This window comes from Anguilla anguilla, chromosome 5, assembly GCF_013347855.1.
Source record: "Anguilla anguilla isolate fAngAng1 chromosome 5, fAngAng1.pri, whole genome shotgun sequence".
NCBI lineage: Eukaryota > Metazoa > Chordata > Actinopteri > Anguilliformes > Anguillidae > Anguilla > Anguilla anguilla.
In genome coordinates this window covers 56,522,614-56,546,038 of record NC_049205.1, presented here as the reverse complement: position 1 = coordinate 56,546,038, position 23,425 = coordinate 56,522,614, and the positions used below count along the sequence as shown (strand labels likewise).

Here is a 23,425-nt window from a genome sequence, read left to right as displayed (position 1 = left end):
TGGGGACACATTTCTGGTGTTTACACAATGCCACTACAGGATAAGGAAACTTGCATAAGGAAATTATTTGTCAACGACAGCAATAAATACTCATTCATTTGTATTCTATTAAGTGTAAAGTTGAATTTATTATATTCATATAAAATTGGCCATTTTTATAAAAAAAATTGTGTTACACAGTAAAAACACTAGGAAAAAAAGGGCTGGTTCTGTGAATGTTCACAGAGGAAGGCACATTTTGATCACCCTTAAGAAATACTTCCATGGAAATGGCATCCAAGTGTCTCTTCACACTGCCCAATACTGACATCTACTGGAATATATACACATACACAGGCACACATACCTTTCACATATTACAAAATGTTTTTTTTTTTTTTACACTAACAAATCACTTCATACAGCAGACATGATACAAAATTGTCAAGTATTTGCCACTTGAATACACGTCAAAAAAGAATGTTGGAGCTGAGATGCAGGCACGTTTCCTATGTACAGTGTTTGGACGAATGGCGCAAACGGATGTTTGCAGTACGCATAAATCACAGTGGTCATTACAGTGTTTCAGTACACATGCACATACTGTAACAGTCAGCTCAGAGAAAAAATCCTTTGAAAAGCTGTGTTGTTCAGAGTTAAGACATCATATCTGAATTCAGCAGGGAATGCAATATGGTCAATAGCCAAGAAATTGGCAGTTGGTTTAGTCACCCTTTAGAATATCATCGTTTGACCTTTCTGTGCACCATTAACTTTTAGGTAACCGTATCATTTTCAACATATAGTATCGTTACGACACAGCCTTACCATATAATGTCCCCATAGCACTTGTATATCCCCTGTCAATCCTTACATATACTTACATATACAATCCTAACCATATACTATATCAGGAAAACACTGGATTAAGTTTGCATTAGGATATGACAGTATTGTGAGTAACTGCTATTCTTCTTATTGTTGCACCACCAAAACCTGTCCCACTGTACTGTCCCAACTTAAGATTAAAAAGCATTTCTAGTGATAACGACAAATTTATAAGTGTGTGGAAAAATATTAAGATAAAGCCATGCCACCAAACAAATATTTTACAAGTCAAGGGCTATAATAAACAGACGTACAGACTGAGGCACATGTTGCAGATTGTCCTAAAACACCGTTGGTAAAGGCCTAACCACATTACATTACACTTTGCAACACTCTTTGTACACAGTACATTTTTACTCCCAGCCAGGAAAACAGGAAAAGAGCCACAATGTGGTGCACTAGTTTAAAAGATAACAGGCCAGGAAGTCGGTTTCCTTAAACACAGATGTACAGGAAGTCGGTTCCAGTGCTTTGTTTGGATATTTGGAAAGGGGGCTGGGAGCGAGGGAGGATGGGAGTCTAGGTCTTGGTCTATATGGTCTGAGCAGGAATTCTTTAAAATAGCTTCCACGTATTGTATGAACTGTTTACAGGGCTTGTCTCCAAGTGGGCATACCTTTGGTAGAGGGGGAAACTACACATTAATACTTTTCACAAAAGTGAATGAAACTATTAATGTTTGTTCAGCTTGTATTAAATTAAACATATGGAATTTAGAAGAGAAAGGGAGAGAGTGAGTGTGAGTGTGTGTGTTTGTGTGTGTGTGGGGGGGGGGGGGTGCCATTCAATCAAACCACCTGGTGTTTGCTGAATGTGAACAACATTATCTGTTTACTGAAATAAAAAATGAGAGTATAGCTGTTGGAAAAAGAAGATCACTTTTAGATTTCCTTCTGCAGCTAAAAGTTGTAGACAATGCAAAATAGGGATAAAAATTGCCCCTAGTCTGATAGAGTCATTTTAACTCTGTACATGTACATGTTGTCTGTGTTGGATTCACTCAGACTCTAACACTGATCATTTTGCAGTGCATTTTGGGTTCTATTTGGAACACAAGTACAGTTTGACATCTGCTGCCTTAACAATATGTGATGATTCAGTCAGATAAAATTGCTCTTCTGAAAGGTTAAAGTTATTCAGAACACAGTTCAGTCATCTATGGACTTCTCTGCTACTTGGTGTTTCCTGAGTTGGTTGTTGTGTTTTGTTATGATGGTCCAGAGGGACAGGGGATTTATCCTGCCCAGTTCATGTGTTGATAAGTCCTGTCAAATAAAATTGGGATTGCCTCTAAGTCTTTCAAAACCATGCTACCACAGTTTCCTGCCAAGATCTCTTTGTGTCTATTGTGTAGCCTTCCTGCAGTAAAAAACCTCATTTTGGTCAGCTGTAATGCAATTACGAATACAAAGTCACTCATTAACAAATGTGGGTCCTACAAATTCTTCAGAGAATCCTCTCCATGTCGATGCAATTCTTCAAACGCAACGACAAAACAAATATTTTAGTTTTTACTTCACAGTAGTTTTGAGCAGTCATAAATGCCACACGTGACAAAACCTTCTTCTCCCTTATTCTTAGAAGTGTAAAAAATGCAAATTCCATCAATTATACTTAGGCATGAAAAAAGGTCACAAAAAGAGGTGTCATGTTTCAGCTAATGAGCTGTTTATAATCTGCCCGTGGCCTTTAGACAGACAGCATGTGCACTTAAAAGAGCCTGAAAAAACAAAGAGCCATAAACTGAATCACGACAAACACATCTGCACTGCAGTTACGGTCAAATGCCAATGATGTAAAAAAAAAAAAGAAAAATACGATGCACAATCTTTTTTTCTTTTGGTGTGACTGCCATGGCTGACAGTAAATGCTGAAAACGTATGGTGGCCACTCCCTTCGTCGTGGGGTCCGGCTTCATCAGCAGAAGAATTTTTGGTCAAAGTCAAGCCGCTTCACGCTCTTCGTGTCAGGAACGACGAGGCGGGCCAGTGAGTGGAATTTGGGGTTGGCTCCCCCCCCCCCCCCGCGCCCCGTTTCTCAGGCTCAGTACGGGTAGCCGTCCTCGGACCCGTCCACCCCGTAGAGCTCGGCCAGGGTCTTGAAGCGCGGGCCCCAGTCCTGGAGGAAGTCGTAGTCGAGGCTGGAGTCCTGGGAGGACGTGCCCAGGGAGCTGAGGCTGTCGGCCAGCGACTCGGGCCCCTCGTACCCGTAGATGTGCAGGGTGTCGTAGGGGATGCCGTCCCTGTCGTGGTCGGCCTCGCCCTTCTTGGCCTCGATCATCAACCCCATGTCGGCGCGGCCGGCCACGGGCGGGGGCGGGGGCGGCGCCGGCGTGAGGGACGGCTTCTTCACCACGGCGTAGAGGCCCGGGGCCTGCCGCGGGCCGCCCTCGTTCCGCGCCGACGTCAGCACGGACACGTCGTAGCCGTTGGTGTCCATCTCGCCGCCCCCTTCCTCGTCGTACGTCACCAGCTGCTCGTGCATCTCCCCCGTGCTTTTTCCCAGGGCCACCATGGTCTCCTTCCGATACCGCCTCCTCAGGACGATGAGGATCACGATGACTGCAGGTAAAAGACAGAGTTATTAGATGGAATGGGGACCGCTCATAATGTATGCATTTCAACCAGGCGCGCTCTCCTTTGAAGCATGATGTCACCCGCTGCTTCTTACCACACCACAGCCTACATGCAAAGCTTACACAGACATGAACTGGAGGAGAAGCTGTGGATTACTAAAAGCACTTTTTATGTCTTTTATGTCTATGTGTGATATGTTGTTTTTATCTGCTGCTGTAACACCCAAATTTCCCCATCTGGGGATTAATAAAGTTGATCTTAAAACAACAAGCAGGTGCCTGACTGACCAGCAGGAGTCACTAGAGAGCAGTGACACGAGGATCCTGGCTGATGGAATTATCCCAAAATACTGCTCATTATGTGTTGCTCTGTGGGGCTGCCAAATTTGAGCCCGCACCATTTGAGCCTATGCCTGCATTAGAATGGTGCCTTAACCAGATGAGCCACCCAGCAGACCCTTGAGGTGGTCAATTGGTTTGGAGAGAAAAAGAGAGAGAGAGAGAGAGAGAGAGAGAGAGATAAAGACAGAGAGAATACCATGGTAGATGGTGCAAAGTAACATAATTTCCTGTCTTTCACCTCCTCGCAGAGATTCCCTTAAACAGGAGAGGGACCCCTGCCCGGGGGACTCACCCAGGATGGTGAGGATGCAGAGGAGGATGGCGATGAGGGCGTGGATGCTGACGCCCGTCTGGACGTAGGGCGCCGTGCAGGCCTCCTTGGACATGTCCGGGCCGCAGCGGCACGTCCGGATGGCGACGGTGGTGGTGCTGCTGCGGGAGGGCTCACCCACGTCCCTCGCCACCACCTCCAGCAGGTACTCCCGGGCGTCGTCCGCCTCGAAGTTCCCCTGCTTCACCACGATGCTGGCTGTGCCGTCTGGGGGTTGCCATGGGAGACAGGGCAGGGTGAGCACATCAACCGCGAGGTCAACTTTATACTCTGTGTCTCTGGGATCTGATACTATGGTTCGATCTGCCACTACTGGTGAACTCCACATGAAATTGTAAGGTGGTGGGCATGAGCCTAAAATGATCCTAGATAGAACGAAAAATCTGTGTTCCTTGTACAAGCTCACCTGGGAATTTTTATATGCATATATTCCTACATATATTCCTATTCAGTGTATGGTTTTAAAAATAAACTCTCCCTAGCATGTACCCTCTCCTCTTGTCAAAAGTAAATCGATAGGTCTCAATGGCTTTACGATACTAGAACTAGAGTGGACATAATGCCCCAACCACAGAGCCTAATCAGCGATAAAGGGTGTTTTTAAAGTACCATTAAATTAAGGAATCGCACTGATGTTTCCTTCATGTTCTGCTCATTAATTTGTTTTCGCAGACCCTGGTCCCGGGTGAAATGCACGGCAGAGTGCCGTGTGGAATACTAATGGGAAACGAGAACGTGTGACAAAACAAGAACGGTATCACGCAACGCAGAGCAATTTTGTGCAGTTGTAAACAGAAACCACTTTAGTGCGACATCCCCAACATGAATAGGAATTGCTAAGAATCTCTTGATGCCATTTGTTGTCTGGCAACTAAGCTGCATTACATGCAACGGTCAACAAAGAGCCCAGAGAGAGTTAATGTTTCTGGCAATGCGAAGACTGGCTAAAGAAGTGGCCATTCTCACAGGTCTTGGTCGTTGCAATTGCCTCTTTTGTTTTCAGTGGGACTTCCGACTGAGAATATTGAAACATTGAGACATGACCTCTCACGGTGACGCTGCCGACTTTTGGCAGTTGGGTTTTTCGCATTACACTTATTTTCCTGTTGTAAATGTTGCTATAGAAACTCTACCATACTCCCTGAGCAACTGCCAAACAGCTAACCGCTGTTGGAAGCAGATGGCTGTGGCCTGTGAGAACGAACCCTAAGTCTTCTGGTGACTCCATTTCATGACTGTGTTTCCTTTGAGGTCGTACACAACCTCACAGAAACTTACACTGGAGACTGTTTAAGTTTTTAAAAATGTACTTTTAAAGTTTACGCTTTGTGGTAGATTATAGTAAAGGAGAAGCACAGTGTCAATAGGCTTCTCAGTGTCGTTTTGGCGTGCTGAACCCGAAATGGAGAATCGCTACCTAGGCTGATTATGCGCGGGGGGGGGGGGGGGCGGAGTTTGTGATAAGACACCGGGAGCCGCATGGAATTGCTCCCTCGCTGCACGACGCTGAGAGCATCACTGTCAAACTCCAAATACATAATGAAAGTCTGTTGGTTTTAAAAAGCTTGTACGCCATGAATATTTCAGTCCCTTGCGTGGTTTGTTGGCGTTCTCCTTTCTGCTCGACTAAATAAAGGACGCCCTGCCGTCTGCCTGCTTTAGAGTGTGGCTTGTGAAGGGCCCACAGCCACTTGGGAAGAGGCCACCCTACCCCCACCCGTTCTCCCGTCTAACAGAGACGTTAAAACACGTTTTTACTCCTTTTCAAATAGTGTGCCGATGCTACAGACTCCATTCCAATGTGTTTCAATTTACGGAAAGGTAACACAGCTGTATAGACCCTTGACCAGGTAACTTACTTCCATTGTTGATGAGCGAAAAGTTGGCGCTCTCTTTGGCGAGGCTGAAATAAAACTCCTGTGCGTGTTCGTCTTTGTCAACAGCTCCGATTGTCCGCACAACCTGCAAAATGGAGGGCTGTGAGTTATATTTCATTTTATTCATGCCTGACAACCCCAAAATAAGTCCCACATATTCAAGACTTGGCACATATTGCCAGATAGAAAAAATTACGCGAATCAAATATGATAAATCAACTTTACCATGCCGGCTGCTTCGTTGTGGCAAACATAAACGTTTGTGGCATTTGTTAGCTCTGGCGCGTTATCGTTGACGTCAACAACCACCAGGTTCACGGTTGCGTAGGATTTCAGACCTGAGCGAAATAAAGTGGGACACGTTGTTTATCATCATTCTCAGTGTAGAAATGAGCTTTCAGTACACATTCCTCTCTCTCTCTCTATGTATACATATCCTTTATTTAACCAGGTAAAAGTCTCATTGAGATTAAAATCTCTTTTTCAAGAGTGACCTGGTAAGGATGACCTCTGTGTCTCTATTCCGGGTCGCCTTTAATCTGAGTTGCTTCAAGTCGGCCAGTCAAGTCAGGTCATTTATTAATTACCGACACGTCTAACCATCTGTACCTTGGGATCCCGTCTCCGCAGCGGTCACGTGGAACGTGTGTAAGGGAACGAGCTCCCGGTCCAGCATCTTGTTTGTGTACATATCGCCACTATTCGCGTCAATCCTCACCGGGCAGTTTGGGTCATCTATGGAGTATCTGTGGAATGGGAAAATGGGTTTTGAGTGAACGGTACAACAAAAAGCTCAAATTTATTTGAATTCTACTGCTGCGCAGGAACGTAGAGGACGAACTTACAAAAAAACAAAAATACGGCAAGCAGTTTTAAAGTAAGAAATGTGCCAATTAAAAAAAAATGTTTTGGTGAAGAATTTCTCCTTGAGCAAGCGAAAACGGTTCTGGGTGTTGTCCAAAGTTAATCAAAAGACAGTGAACACAGAATTACGGCTATCATGTTTAATTGAATAAATTATCACAGATGAACTTTGTCATGAACTTATTACAAAACCTCTGTGTGGAAATGCCAATAAATAAGTACATGATTGGGTATATTAATAATATTTATGAGTGATGAAAAAATCAATCTATATGCTGTTTAAAAAAAGATCTGTTATTAATCTAACTGAATCTTGAAAATCATTTTCTTTAAAAAAAAACAAAAAAAACAAAAAAAACATTACTAGAATAAATTCAGGAGCTACAAAATTTTTATGCGAAACCCAGGGAGAGAATTGAGAATCGAAACTGAAAACACACAAAAGTCACACAGGCAAAACTTACAAATTCTTCCTACATCCAACCAAATTTTTTTTTCTCCCAAAACCAGTCGTGAGTCTTCTTTTATATCAGAATGCATATGTGGTGTGGGGATGGCTGGTTTAAGCAGCCACACCTGCCCTGGGTCAAGCTAATTAGACCTGGCTAGTTAGATAATTGGTTATGAATTAGATAATTGGCCAGGCTAATTGGGCCCAGGAACAGGGGTGGCTGCACCTGTGCGTAGTGAGGTAATCAGTGCGCACAGGTTAAATCTGCCATCCCCACCCACACAAGGGAGCCTCTCTGTCATGACAGTGTTTTAACATCTGCTCCTTGGTGGTAACATCTTGCCAAACCCTTGCAAATAAATGTGGACTATTTGAACATCTTCTCCCTGTGTCTCTGTGCTGGAGGGCCCCTTGGAAAGCCACTTCGGTGGCCTGTGGCAGGCGTGTTTGTCACAGCATACTTCCTTACCGTACTCTGAGCCGGGCCGCGTCGGGGTCTCTGGCCGAGACCTGTCCCACTTTGGAGTTGGGCGCGGCGTCCTCGCGGAGGCTGAAGTTGTAGACCCTCTGGGTGAAGAGGGGCGGCTCGTCGACGTCCAGCACGTCGATGACGACCGTGGCCCTGGCGTTCAGTCTTCCGCTGTTATCGGGAGGACTCACCAGACCGTCTTCCCGCATCTGCACCTCGCACGTGTACTTGGCCGTTTGTTCGAAATCGAGGCCCTATTTCACGGCAAAGTGACGAACAGCAAACAAGGGTCAGAGATGAGAGTCGCTGTCGGGAATCAAAATTAGCTTTTAATCACATACGGTTCCCTTAAGAGATAATTCAGTGCAACTGTTTCCTCAGTCAGATTTTCGGTTAAATACATTAGCTTACTCTCTTGAAACCCTAAAACCGCTTTGACCAGTGTTTCACTCAGACAATTTATTGCTTTTAAGCCTGCCAGGATTCATTAGAATTTTTGAATATGGATTCAAATTGACCCCTCTAATCTAATTGGTTGTCAGGATTCCTTTTAGTTCTTTTTTATGTTTGTATTTCACATTCTCTGCATCTGGCCTGCGAATCACCTTCCTTACATCTGATTGGCTGCACATTCCCATGCATTTCCCAACGTAATTTCATTGCCCCGGTCATCACATCAAATGCAAGTTCTCAGGAGACCTGCCGAGCTAAACAAATGCGTTGAACCACCTTGTACTGAGCATGCTGCTCCAGGCTAGAACTGGGTTGTGCCTGGCACGGGAGTAGAAGCCGTAACCTCCCGATGAAAGTTTTTATCTGAAAAGCGATGGTGAGCTGAGAGGGCTTTTTGTACCTCTTTGAGAGTGAGGACCGCATCTCTCCTGGGGTTCTGCTCCACCTGAAACATGCGGCTGCAAGCCTCGGGCTTCATGGTGAAGGACGGGTCCTTGTTCTGCACCTCGTCCTGGTCCTCCACCTCCATGACGCCCACTTTGAAAGCTGGCTTTTCGTTTTCCCTCACGTGGAAACTGAAGGCACCTGTGAACAGAACACACATTTGATCACACGGGGGGCTCTTCGTATCGCCACTGCTGACTCCAGAGAGTGCAGGCAACCACGGTCCTCCCTCGAAATGCGTGGCGTCACCCACTGCTTCTTTTCACACCGCAGGCTACAGCTAAGCTAAGCTCACACACAGTGGAGTTGGTGGAAGATCTTCCACACGTGTCTTTTGCACGCAGTCCACAGGAGCCTGATCAATCAGCGGGCGTTGATAGATAGTGATGAATGTGGGTCCCTAACCGACTGAACCCTCCCATAATCTGGGCAACGCAGCCGGCAATTGCCCGTCGCCCTATGGAGCTATCGGCCACAGTTGGAGCTGGCACGGTTTGGATTCTATAACACAGCCTTTTAAAGGCTGCAGAAACGTACAATAGCACAGATATTTATCTGGAATGCTTTCCATGTAAAAATGTCAAAAGTGAATGGTAATATCATTAATAATAATAATAATAATAATAATAATAATAATAATAAACACTATGCAATAAAACGTACAGTATTTATTAATCTGTGTGTTAAGTATTGTACTATCATAGAAGTTTTGAAAAATTTTGGCACCCAAAGCCAAAAACTGCAGACAAGATAGTTGTCACCAGGGTGACTGGTCAATGTATGGGAGAGTTGGACGTGAATGAAGACCCCTCTAGCAATATTCTACATATGAACAGGTAATATATTTGCAGGTAATCCTGTTGCCTCATCAGGAATGCCTGAACTGGTTGGAGATTAAAATGTATGTGGTGTAAAACTTCTGTATATGCTCTGTGATATATTCCTGCTGGGAAAATAAATGCTGTATCTACTAGTGCACTCACTGCATTTGCATTTTGAGAATAACCCTGTGTTCAGCAATGCAATAATAAAATCTATTCAAGCAGAATCATGAATCAACAGTGCTAGGCTAGTGATAACCGCTGGCAATGGCATTTGTGTAAGCATGGAAAAATTAAAGAATTATGTTGAACTAGTGTAGGAAAAAACTACTGAGTGTTCTTTTCACCCTCAGTCAGAGTTACGAGCATGTGAATTGATTCAGTGTACCAGTTCTACATGCCACTTAAATTATTATTTAATCTGATGACCGGGATGTTTCTGTGACAAGTTAAATTAATGCTGTCAATTAAACCACAGTTGTAAAAACAGCAATAAGAATCTTTAAATTCATTAAGTGAAAGTTTAAAACCATAATTTAAAACCAATTCATAAGACAATTCTCCAGGTAGAAACTAATTGGAATTGGGGAAAACTGTAAGAATCCATGGTAGAACAATTTAAAATCCATTACTGGTTTTTAAAAAAAGTTAAAACACAAAAACATTTCCAAGTCATTTCCTTGTGTCGGTAATCTACCAGAAAGGCTTTTTATATGAACTTTGGATCGATTGCTAATGCCTTCGTCCAAACACTAGAGGGAGATCGCAGTCTTTTTCCTTATACCAAAACAAGTTAATTTCTCCACATTTAATGAAGTTGAAACAATCGTAGACATTCTTTACCATTGGGAAATACCAATGGAATTGATGTGTGATGTTGGCGAAGTTTATACAGAGTTTATCAGGAGTATAAACGAAGAATGTATGTTAACTACCTAGCCGCTATAGCAAAATAGGCTAGCTTACTGAGCTGCTACATCAATTCATGCTAGCTTACTATAGCCATTTTGGATCACAGTATTTCCACGTGGAATACGCATGATGGCGCAGATCAGGTAACAGCATTCTTTTTTTTTATGTTATCGGTGCCAATGCTCATTTACTGTAATAGCTCAGAGGTTATTTTCGTTATTTGTCCTCGTTTATAATTGATTAATTACCGAGTGTATGTACGGAAAATGCATGCTATACACGCTAGCTTATTGGGCCACTGCAGCCATTTTGTGTCACAGTGGGTCCACGTGAAATGTAGCCTACGTGCTGTCTCACTAGCACGGTTTATGCAACTGTTTTTTTTTTAAAAAAAAGAAAAGAAAAAAAAGTATATTTTTCGTGCCGTTGTTCATTTATTGTAATAACTTGCAGTTTATATATTAATTGATATAATGCAAGTGTTCTTGTTTATTTGATCACTTGAGACATTGTGAAGAAATGTAGGTTATAGCCTATATTGTGCCTAAGGTGACACAAGGGGAGATTATGTTGCATAACACAGGGAATTAAAAAGGTGCTAAAGTAAAATTTAAGTTAAGGAAATATTTTAACTATTTTAATATTATTTACCTGTGACAATGTATTTTTAAAAGTAATGGTGGTTATTATTTGAACTGTGACATTGCTCATCTGCACCTGAGGCAAAGCTGCACTGTAAAAGAAAATATATTGTGGGTGTACATTGTGTAAAATGGAAAATGGTGTTCATGTTCAATGTAAATTTGAATTATTGGAATATGTAGCCTAAATGTTCATTTGTTGTAATGAGTCCAGATAAAGGTCCTGATGAGGAAACACTGATAGGGTTATGATTTAAATCTTTCTCCCCCTTTTCCATGGGATTTAGCCTAACATTTCCAGCAGCCAGAATCATTCCCTACCTTGTTTAAAGGAAGCCATGTTGTCATTGATATCGCCAACATTGATGGTGACCATCGTTGTGGCAGAGTTGCCAACTGACACGGTCGGCATGTCCTTTGCGTGAACCATAATTCTGTACGTGCTCTGCTTCTCGCGGTCCAGGTTATTAACTTTTGTTGTAATGCTCCCTGTAACAGACAGACAGATGCCGTTAACGACAGGCCGTGGCGGCAAATAAAACGGACGTTTGTTTGTGAAGGACAGAATGCCTCCCAATGTTCAGATTACTGTAAACCCAGTTACCCATGCCGTTGATGCTAAAGAGATCGGTTCCATTTAGCAGCTGGTAAATAACTTGTCCGTTGGACGTGGTTGGATCGTCTGCATCGGTTGCGGTCACTTTCAATACTTCTGTCCCTGTATGGTAGAGAAAGGAACCGGTGTCCTGTTATCTGTGAACATATGACAGTGGCCAGCTGCACCGGGTGAACATCCAATCTACAGCCAATGTAGACCAGAGCTTTAAGCCGGGTGGAACATTTACATAGGCTACATTGTACCACCTGGACTCTTATTAGGCTATATCAGGGCATAAATAGGTTATAATGTACTGATTGTCCCCATGTTAACGCAAATTAAAATTATGCATAACTGGCATGACACACATGCTAATAAAGCACACTGTGTCTTAGCAATAGGTTTCATATTGCGATGGGGATTTAGGCCACAGTCTTGCTGAAATCTCTTCTAGCACCATGTAGCTACTGCAGTACCTTTAGGTGATCTCTCAGCAATAGATCCTGTGTAATTTTTTGGAAACTGCGGGCTGTTGTCATTGATGTCAAGGATGCGAATGGTAAACACGTCTTTGTCCTCGATGGGCCGGTTGGTGTGGATATCGACCAGAGACGCTGTTAGCGTGTACGAGCTCTTTTCCTCCCTGTCCAGCTTCTCGTAGGCCAAAATGTCTCCGTGCTCGTCCACCCTGAAAATCGTGTTGACGCCATCTCCTTCGATGACAAACTTGGTATTCTTGTTGGCCTTGGTGGAATTCAGCTGGAAAACAAAACGGTTCCGATGTCAGTTGGATCAGGACATCAGGGCTAGTAAATCCGCTCTCCCTGTCTCAGGCACCCGGTCGCACTCTGAAAGCAAAGCTGCCATTGCGTTGCATTTGCGGACTCTTTTATACAAAGTGATGTGCAGTAATACAAACACAGGTCAGATAAAGTACAGTTCTCATAAAGTAGCAGCTGCCCATAGCCGTGAACGTCAAGTGTAGTTTGCACAGTAAAACTTTGGCTAAGTCACTAAAAGTGATGGCTATGGTTTAAGATAGAAGCAAGGCGTGGTTGCAAGAGATGGGCAAAAAGAACTGCAACATCAAGATGATGAAGGAAATGCAACACTAATGTACAGAAGATCAAGATACAAGATGCTAGTGTTAGGCCTACATGAAAGTGCTGTTTGATTGGAGGTAGGCAGCCCTCCAGAGTAGTGTAGTGTGAAAGTTAGCCAAGGTACGGTCTGATGAGGTGTCATCAGAACCATGGCGGAAAATAGGCAGTGACTGAGCAGTTTTTAGAGTACACAACCAATAGGCTACCTTTCCCACGTAGAAGGGCAGTGAGCCGGCCTTCTCTTCCTCCACGTACAGGGATTTCCACAGCCACTCCCTCTTATGTCTCAGCCGTGCTGGTCCTGTGGCCGTCCTTTCCGCGGTGGCCGTGGCGACGCTCAGGGTGAAGGCCCACATCCACATCAACAGCACCGCCATCTGCCCCTCTGCAGACCTTCCCATTCTCTAGAGCCTAGACTACGCAGACAGAACATTTCCATACGCTGTCAACTTATTCGCATATTGGATCACTGCAGACTGTACACAAGCAGGTGCGACTTCATTTGCTCCTGATAGGCTACTTGCAAACTCTGGTTAAAATGGCATGATGATGCAATCATGCCAGACATTCTCCAACACCATCCTTACCAAAAACCTCACTCCCAGAGGTACACATAGGCTAATGTTTTCCCATTGTGCTACTGTTCACTGAGCAGTTATTTTTTTCACTAGAAAGGGGAGGGGTGTCAAGGAAATGGGGACACTTATAGCTGAAGCCCATTGTGTCTGTTGCGTCTCTGACCAGCTCCCAGCATTATGAACTTTGACCATTGTGTATGACCTGCTATTCACATGACTATGGGCAGTGATTTAGAGGTAGCTATGTGTTATACCTTGATTTAATGCTTGCCTTACTTTTAATTGCTGGGTGGTGGGCGGCTCTATTTCTATTTTGTGATGCATGCGTAATGCTGGTGAAATCCTGGGAGTTTTTTTTGGGACGGGGGCTATTTTTCTGAACCATTGAGAAAGGAGCGACTCCCCCAGTGGCTGAAGGTGCCATCTGGCTCGATGGCTTTGCTGTTGATGAAAATATTGAATACAGTCAACACCCAATAAAATACTTGGAAAATGAATACATGTATATGATTTTATATTGCATAGTCCAGGTGCTATTTAAATCCCACTGGCTATGCTTTCCCCTCTTTTTTACATACTATGGTTTAAGTGCGTAATACTGCTTCAAAGTGGTTCCATGTGAACATTATGAACTGATTATTTTTGTATTAAGGGAACTGCCTACTTCTGTGTGCTACAGCAGTCCATGAAATCTATTCCTGTATGTACTGAATAGTGCGTGATCATTTAGGAAATAATGGCATTGTAAGACACATTAGTATTAACCTAAAAGAGGGATTTGAACAAGCTCACCATTAAAGAAAATAAAGTCTGAATACATTACCATGACAATATTTTAGCAGGACTGCTTTCTGGCCATTGTGCACCAGCAGAAGATGCAAAAATAAGTTGGATCGCCATTTCTAGGCCTTCCCAAAGTGGTTAGTCTCAGCAACAAAAAAAGTGCTACGCATTTTGTTTTTATTTGAAATTTAAAATGCTCCTTTCCCACTCCGCAGCAACAATAGTTTATTGTCATCTACTGAAATAACAGGAAGGAGGAATTGGCAGGGAGCTCATTTACAATCAAGGACCTAACATGTCCTTCCTGGGTCATTGTCCCCTTCCCTCTTTCCTTGAAGTGCCAGTTCTGAGGTGAAAAATGTCTAAAGAATAATATTTAGAGAAAAAAAAAATATTCCTCTGTTATTGTGGGTCATGTCATAAGTTCCGTATTGTAGAAAATAATGCAATTTTGAAAACATCTGTAGTATCTGAAAACATTGCATTGCCACTCTGTGCAATACTAGCCATCTGGAAACCTTTCATTTGCTTAAATTCTCCATAGCTTTGCTTCTATACCCATAATTCATTATGCATATTTCATAGAGGCCTTACTAAGGTGTAGGCTATGTAATGTAAAATAAGACCACAGCAATTTATTCAACGGATGGATGCACAATAATGTTGGTGATGGGTTGTTACTGGTCAAAACCTGAACAAACCAAAAAAAATAAAATAAATACTTTGTGGCATGATGGAGAAATTATGACGAATATGAAGAGCTGATAGGATGTTGGATGGGCCAGGGAGGTAATGCTTTTAAGCAACATTGCTGTATACAGAGACTCAGTAGCTCTGTAGGCACCTGCTTTGTAATAAACTAAGCAAAATATTTTGTTGTACAGATAAAATTGGTTACATTTTTCCTTAACCTTCTGGATCACCTCCTTTTTTAACACAAGCCTGACAATGACATACCCTACCCAAAATAGAATGGGTACTATTCCTGAACCATTTTGAATAATCCTCGGCTGTTCTGAAAGTTAATCCTTGGGAGTTTGTTTTCCAAGAGGCATAATTACTCTAAATATTACTGAGACAAAGAAACAGAAGCTCTGGAGATTTTGGGTGGATACAGATGCTTGTGGCTGTGCCTGATGGGCTTAGAAACACAATGCAGACACAGCCACGATGCCGGACCAATCCTGGTTCAAATTTGATAACAATACCACCAAAAATGAGCATTCTGCATGGTTTTATCTGTGCTATGTCTAGGCAGGTTTCCAAAACGGCCATTTGGGGACTCCAGAAGGAGAACCAAATGGGTTATTAGAGGTGTAAAAATCCACATTTTATACTAAATGCTCGTCAATGATGTAGTAGCTTGCCATCCCTTTGGCTGTCACCCCCCCCCCCCCCCCCAAACTCCCTTTCCGCTTGCTACCTCTGGCAGTAGCAGCAGGTCTGGAGGATTGTGGAAAATAAATACCTTAGCTCTCTAGTTTACTAATCCTTTGATTGAGGTCCATTGATTAAAGTTTATGTTAAATGCCCCACTCCCATCAACATGTCAAAATATTCTCAATTCTCAATACTCTCAAAATATTTTTTTATTATTCAGTGTGCCTACTCCTTATTTATAAGAGCATTGACTAAAAAAAAAAATACATTTCAGAATGTATTTAGACGCTCAGAGATACAAAATGGGGTGAAGTCCATTGAACATACACTCTGCTGTCAAAGCCGTTTTCACTTTCCTCAGAAATATTCACTCAGACGAGTGATTGCTTTCAAAACCTCCAAATACAGAGTCTTCTGTTTAGACTTTAGGCATTGCAAAATACATTTTCTGTTGTAAAACAATTCGTGTTGGCATTGAGTCTCAATAATGTTTTCACGTGGACAGAAAAGGCCATGGTGTGTTTATGCAGGAGAAACAATGCGTGTTCTTTTGTACAACTAATACACCATTAGAAACATCATTTTGTTATCTAAAATGCTTCTCAGTCATGACTACAGTAGCTTGTCACTGGCTGGCAGTGTACTGGGCAGAAATGATACTGTCCATGCTGATTCATTGCGGGTCCCATTGGCTGGGTTATATTGAGGGACTAATTTGCCAGCACTGGCCAGAGAAGCTAATACTGTAGGTGGGCTTGTTTCAGAGAATCTATACAAACCGGAGATAACGACCTTCTTTTCTACGCAATATTTTTGGCGTGTATGCAACAGCTAAACGGTCAGTGGTAATTCCTCTGGAAAATTACTTGCTTACCCTACTTACATTATTAGTCAATAATGGACATTCTGTCGAGGTTTCTCAGAGTTCGCATGTTTTTGGGACTAAAAATAACTACATTTCTTTTATTTATTTAAAAATAAATAAATTTTGTTTGCTGGATTCCTGTCATGCCAAGCATATCGACTTTATTGCGATGTGTGTCGTCTGTGGATTTCCAAAATGCATAGAAGGTGAGGACCCCCAAAGCTTGTTTTGCCACCCTACATGTTACGGAATACAGTACCGTTGTCGCTGGAACCGTGAACCCTGAGGTTCCAGGTATTGTTATGTGGTATTGTTTGATTTAAATGGACTAATCTTATGTATTCAACTTCAGCTGGTTAACATCAGTCTTGCGAAATAGTCTTGTGTACGGCCTTCCTAGGGGTTACCAGATTTACAAGGCAGAATAACTTTTTTCAGTTGACATAAAGCCTTACATTGATGTTAGCATCCCAGAATAATCCAGGAGCCTCATTTGCAAAAATGTTATTGGATTTATACTTAAGCATAATATTAAAATTTTTTCCCATTTGTGCTTACACTTGATTTATAAAAATAACTGCGGCCAAAAAAAGTTGCTTATGGTGTGTGTCTGTGGCTTACACAACTGCGATTATAAATCTCAGTGATCTTCGGTTATCTTGCACTTATTGTACGTCGCTTTGAATAAAAGCATCTGCCAAATAAATGTAATGTCAAATTAACTTTTGGAACCTTTGTGAATAGGCTTTACAATGATCTTGTATTATCTTATAGCCTATATCTTGTATCAGAAGATCTTCCACATGCAGAAGATCTTCTGATCTTCTGAATGTGGCCAATAACAGCCATTGTTTCAACATTTGTTCCACTCATTTTGCCAAAAAAATTCATTTCCAGCTGAATTTTTAACGCAGTTACACAGCCCACTGTGGGGATTCAGGCGGCCCTCATCGTGTAGTACCTCCACATAACCAGCAGGTGATTAAGTTAAGTTAGTTCGGTATAGGCAGGTATAAAATTTATGTAGACATAATCATTTCCATGCCAAGTATGTTTAAAAAAAAAAAAAAAAAAAAAAAACTACTTGGTCATGGTTTTCTGTGAGAGCCACTATTTACGATAAAATTAGATCGTAAAACCATTTTATGAAGGAGTGTAACCATTTTTTCTGAACGCTAATGGAGGAGCTAGCTGTTTTTTTTTCTTGTTTTTTTTTTTCTTCTCCTCATCCTTCTCAGAATGGCTATAGTTCTGGAGGCATGTGGGCAGTTCTTATCGGCAGGATCAAGATGTGGAGCGGGGTCTCTTATCAGAGAGCGGAAGAGTAAACACAATGCCGCTGGGAAACGCCACGCATGTTTCTGATAGGGGGTCATCGTTGTGCTAATGCGGCTGTTTGATCACACCCTTCCTGCTATTGAATTCCCACTTCCAACGCCTTTCGTTCCCGGCTGCTCTTACCATACAAGGGCAAGGCTTGCCACAAAGTGAAGTGGTAGGCTACACAATCAATGTGCTTGTGACGAATGAATATCCTCCAAAGTGTTTTACATTGAAAAGTCCAATACAAAACGACTGCCCCCCTTTCTAGAGAAATTGAATAAAGAAAGGGTACATTGAAAAACAAGCCTTAGTGTAAAAGAAGCCAATTACAGAAATAACCTGGTAGTAGGCTAGTTCACAAACTTTTGTCGGAATCCAGTGACTATTGATTGACTGTGTTTAATCTCACAGTTATGTGGACCGTGTCCATACTTGGAGACGTGTTTTTGCTAAACTCAGCAGCAATATGAGCATGGCTAGCCTTTCACTTCTAATCTCTTCATACTGGAAGTAGATTGCTCTGTAAGTTATATTATGGCTTTTGGTAGTAAGGGTATTTAACTCTTTAAGGTCCACGACCACAAATATGTGATTAGAATGGTGCTAACTGAACATTCTAATATTAATGTAACAATTGCTACTGGTAGTTGAAAGCAGTGGAGTTCTAGAACACTGACTTTGAATAAATACATATAAAAATCTACTCTTCAAAGGATTAAAACCAGTTGACCAAGAGTGGGAGAATCAGCTGTTAAAAGTAGCCTAGATGATCTCCCTGTTTCTTTTCTGATATTTCCGACCAAAGCCACATTTCCATAACAGTCTTTTTCAGCTAAACTTTCAAATTGAAGAAATGGCTTGTATATAGGCCTACTCTCTGGATTACTCAGCCATATAATGTCAGTGTGTCATTTTGATAGTATAACAGCTGATTTGACTAGGGAAGCAACAGGCGGAAAACATCTTGTATTACAGCCTGTTTCTAAATATGTTGTGAATAAATCACAAATAACATCTAAAAATGGCTCAAGTACATGACATTAACTCATCTTTGTAAATGTGTATTAGGAGGGCAGAGGCTTAATAGAAATAGTCCACCCAAACTAACAACATGTATGTGTCCTATGTTGCATATTTAAGTTTACTATTTATGTATATTTAAGTTTACATTTGCTAATGAGCGGCCTAAATGTCAAGAGTATTAATTTTATGACAAATAATCTGATTACTAATGCTTTATTAAGCAGTTATAACTGAACCATTTCATAGTGTCACCAAAATGAATAAATATAGTGCAGTTACAAACAAATGGATCCTGCCCATTGACTAGACCATGAAAGGAGTCAAGACAGGTCACAAAATCTGTGTTCAAAATACTACATTTATATATATATAGCTATATATATTCAAATTGGATGCACAGTGAACGCACTAGTAAACAAATCCAATTAGCTCGCTTTGTAATGCAATGATATTTTCAGCCCTTCCTTGTTCCGTTGTACCTTTGGCTATACATTTGCTGTTACACTTCTAAAACTAAAATGTCTTTGCCTGCTTCGCTAGTTATAGAAACAGATCTTGTTGCTGAGACAAACACTGAAATATCTTTGAATCATTTACAGTGCAGTGGCATGAAATATCTTTTAAAAAAAAACAAATGTACTAATAATAATTGATAATGGGTCCTTGAGAAAGTATTAGCTCATTACAGTCACCATGATTGATGAGCTGACTGAATCAAATCTGACAAAAAATTTGGCAATTTTTACCTCTTGCTATTTAATTTAGGTTTCTTTTAAAGAAGAATTTTAAGGTTGGATTTCTTAACAATTTAATACATAAATTCTGAATCTGCCATTATAGATATTTATAATGAAAATATGACATTGTCTATGCATTTTTGAAAAGGTTTGATGACTTTAAAATATGATAATACATGTATGGGGGGGGCAGACCACTTTAATTTGTCCCAGGACTTCTGGCATAGAAAGCACTGCTCCACATTAAATCCCCATGCAATGCGTTTCTGATTTCCTCTTTTTGATGGTGGAGAACGTGGCTAAAACGTGGCCAAACGTCATCGACCTGAACTTGAGCGATTCTCTGCCATTGTCACCAACGTGTCTGTTCACCCTGACTGTGAGTGAGGCCCGTGCGATCGGCGAGATGTGTTTTTGTCACAGAGCGGAAATTTGCTCACTGACTCTTCAAAGAAAGAAAGACACAAAGGAGGGAAGGTGAAGCTGACTTCTATGCTCTGCTGCTGTACTTTAAAGTCAGGTACATGCTGCTCTTGCGATTGAGTGTTTAAAGCACACTGATGTTACCCAAAGGCACAATGATAGTAGACTGATGTTTAAACATTCTATTTAGGCTGGCTACAGTGCATCGTTCATGTTGCCACGCTGAGGAAGACTGGCTGACCAATCAGAATGGAGGGAAAGGTGACTATCAAGTCCATAAAACCAAACACATACTGCTAAGCTTATGTGCTTTTAATGTTGTACTCTGGCTTCTAGTCTGGTCTGTTTGTTATTAATGTGTTAACATCAGCCTGCCCAGGGACAACAGATGGAAAATTGGAAATTAGCGATCTGGCTAAATCTGGCACATTTACATCACAGATGTTATCAATGTGTATTGTCCCTGTCAAATAAATAATATTAATAATAAAAAATAAATAAAAATAAGCAATAGCTTTGTCTCTTGAAAACTGTTACATACAAAGAACAGGGCATCTGAGGTTGTCATGGCTTCTGACATAATGGAAAGGCCAGCCGATTAACTGAAACCTAATCTGAACTCTCTATCTCAGATTAGAACAGGGTCAAAATTCAATCTAACTGCAACATCTTTTCTCTAACTTTTATAGATATCAACATAATATTTTTCGGTTAATTTCAATTACCACCAAATTATTTAGTACACAACAAAGGCAGCAATTATTTCATCCTGTAAATCTGTGTGAATGACATTTAATTACCGCACAAACTTTGTGCCTCAATTAAAGAGCTATAATTGGTCTAAGTGAAGTAAATGTTAATCTACAGTAAATGTCATTCACATGGATGTTTAATATTAAATTAAAATAATTTCCAAATACCTGATAGCACTGCTGCATGAGAGGTAATGGCTTATTGGAATATTTACTGTAGAATGTCAAGAGGCACTTATAGTAATTCTATCAAAAGAAAGAGTTTAACTGAATTACTCAAACAATCTTCTACTTAATGCCCTGTATACGTGTGACTGTCAACCTAAGGTTCAAATTCAAACGTTTATACACTTTTTTTTCTTCCCCAATAAGATAAACATGCTGAATGAGATGTGAATGTTGAATTACTGCTTATTTAGGAGTATCATTTTGTAAAGATCGTACGCTTAAGAAAGTGCATGTTGCTATATATTTGACATCTCCTATAATGGTTGACTGCCCGTCTGTTTGTTCAGAGTTAGGCAGCTTAAGAACAACCTGCCACAATTATATAACCCGCCAGATGTGCTGGAGGCATTAGGACAACAAGAAGAAGCAGCAGAAGTTTAAAGGCATTTAAATTTCATCCACGAGGGTTGAAAAACGGACCTACCTTATGATCAGAATCTGCGGAAATGAAAGAAACCTGAAATTTAACCTTAACCTCCAAATCAAGATTAATGAACGATTTACTGTTTGACTCAGGAAAAACTTCCCATTAAATGAAGGTTAAATCAGTTATTACTAGCATTTATTCCCCATCTTTCAAATATACTGCTAAAACGGTCCTCAGTCGGTCATTAAAAATACCCATCATTAAGCGAAGAGGTCAGGAGGCAAAAGGTTTGGCAGGCACACACAGTCTAATTGCTTAATTTTCTTACCTTCAGCGGTTGTGGAAATGGATCCCCTTTGTTATTTAGTCCACAGCGTCGGGGGGGGGAAATGGGAGATAAATCCTTGAAGAGAGAACGTTGCAATCTGCGGCGGCAGCTCAGTGTTACCGCTGGCAACTCCAAAGCCTCTGTGAACCTGACTGAGCTTAGAGCAGTGCGGTCAGGATTTCCAGAGACGATCAAGATTGAGAGATCAACCCACCCCCTGCTCCCTGCCCCCCCCCCCCCCGCTCCCTGCCCCCCCCCCCCCCAACCCCCCCCCCACAGTTGTGCTAGGCTTCCTGTTCGTGGTCTGTTCCTAGTTGAGTCAAAACTTACCGACCGGGTGGACGGGATCAGATAAGCGTTGCCTAATTGCAGCGGGAGGCCACTCCTCTCTGTGTGAGAGCCGGGGGGGGGGGGGGGGCTGGAAATACCTCAGCGCGGCGGCGACGGCGGCGGCGGCGGTGTCCTCCACGGCAACCAGAGCAGTCTGACGGAACGGCGGGAGCACGACGCGCACGCTAGGCGTCGGGCGGCGGGAGAGCCGTTCACTTCTCTGCTCTCGCCCCCGTGATACCCCCATCCCCCCGTTAAAATAAGGGAGGGGGGCCCGGGGCCTCATTATTCATACCTGTGGGATAGAGATTACTATAAACAGGTTATGGCGCTTAATCCCCCAGATTTTCCTCCTGGCGGTATTAAATTATTTCAGGAAACGGTGCAGTGGCGTATCTGATAAAGAGATCTCGTCTAAGCCAGTAAGTGAGATGAGTGGGGGTCGGTGGGGTGCCTGGGCGGGGGTGTGGGGGGGTGTGGGGGGCGGGGAACGGGGAGGGGGGTGCAACCCCCACTGTATGTCCCCAAGAGCATCGTCTGTAATTTAGGGAATTGCCCCAGAGCCTTGTGGGTATTTTTTAAGATTTCTGTCAGTATGAAGGCAGCAGTCAGGTTTTTCCGAATGAGCACACGAGAGAGAGTTTATTTGACAGGAAGCCCCAGGAATGCACCCTAGAGAAGCAGGAGAGCGAGGATGTCTCTTGTTTGTGTTTTTTTTTCTTCTTTCATTCAACACGTGATCTTTTTTCATCCTGTAGCCCCAGACTCCAGACTCCAGTTTTTAGAATAACAAATCAAGTGCAAGCACCTATTTTTTTATAATTTTATTTATTTATTTATTTATTTTTTACAAACAACCCTAATTCCTCCCTTCACACTGTGCTGTGTGCTTTCTTTGAAACCAAACCTGATTTGTCTCGCAGAGCAACTCAGCAACAGACAAAAAAGGCTTTAATGGTCCTGAAGGCTGAATACCATATAGACTGTGGAACTGCAGGAACTGCGTCCCAAAGTGATAACGTGTGTTTTAGGGTGGACCTTGTTCCTTAGGAGGTATGCCAGCCTGGATTAATTCCCCTGGCGTTCCTATGATCAGACGTCAGCCGTTCGGGTTTCTTTCTCCAGTTTTCAAGATTTTCTGAAGTTTCCATATTCGCGTAACCTGCTTTGATATATTCTTTTAGATCCCCACCCCGGAAGAATACATCAAACACCACTTTGAAGAAAATTGCACCGTAAAAAATCCGCTTTGACACAAAACTGTCACTTTTGAAGTGTAATCGTCGGTTTTTATTAAGAGCCTGTTCGCGAAGCCCTTTGCGTTGATTGGCTGGCGTGTGACCGCGGCGACTGTGAGTGAGGAACGAGACCGGGGTCCGTGCGCTGTGCTTCCTGCTCGGTTCCTTATCTCCTTTCCTCCGGCGAATGAGCTTCTCCATTCGCCTCCCAGACGGTACGGACAGTTACAGGTGTTTCCAGTCCCGGCTGAGAGTGGACTGGCCCAGATACGGTTACTCGCGGTGCCTGATTAGGCTTGGTTGGACGCAACTGTGCTGTGTG

General features: G+C 42.3%; 1 protein-coding gene across 2 annotated transcripts; it reads right to left on the bottom strand.

Annotated features, from left to right (window-relative positions):
- Positions 1 to 106: 106 nt before the first annotated feature.
- Positions 107 to 21,738, bottom strand: cdh5 (cadherin 5). 2 transcript variants are annotated; one of them, XM_035419000.1, is made up of 12 exons: positions 21,536 to 21,738; positions 12,955 to 13,159; positions 12,122 to 12,404; positions 11,652 to 11,765; positions 11,369 to 11,536; positions 8,630 to 8,814; positions 7,777 to 8,030; positions 6,602 to 6,738; positions 6,218 to 6,330; positions 5,975 to 6,077; positions 4,077 to 4,322; positions 107 to 3,428 (listed from the first exon to the last, which is right to left on the bottom strand). In XM_035419000.1, exons 2-12 carry the CDS (start codon positions 13,147 to 13,149, stop codon positions 2,911 to 2,913), a joined length of 2,316 nt encoding a protein of 771 aa, XP_035274891.1. In that variant the 5' UTR covers positions 13,150 to 13,159; positions 21,536 to 21,738; the 3' UTR covers positions 107 to 2,910. The 2 variants fall into 2 exon arrangements, with proteins under 2 accessions (XP_035274891.1, XP_035274890.1); XM_035418999.1 differs by having other exon boundaries at positions 12,955 to 13,164; positions 21,536 to 21,737.
- Between the last annotated feature and the right edge of the window lie 1,687 nt (positions 21,739 to 23,425).

Bases quoted from the DNA above. Each gene is read 5' to 3' on its own strand.
- cdh5 (XM_035419000.1), bottom strand. From the start codon at position 13,149: ATGGGAAGGTCTGCAGAGGGGCAGATGGCGGTGCTGTTGATGTGGATG. The intron at 8,815-11,368 runs GTAGGGAATGAT...TTCTGTTCACAG, and splicing joins CATGGCTTCCTTTAAACAAG to GTGCCTTCAGTTTCCACGTG. The intron at 3,429-4,076 runs GTGAGTCCCCCG...TTTTACCTGCAG, and splicing joins CTGCATCCTCACCATCCTGG to TCATCGTGATCCTCATCGTC.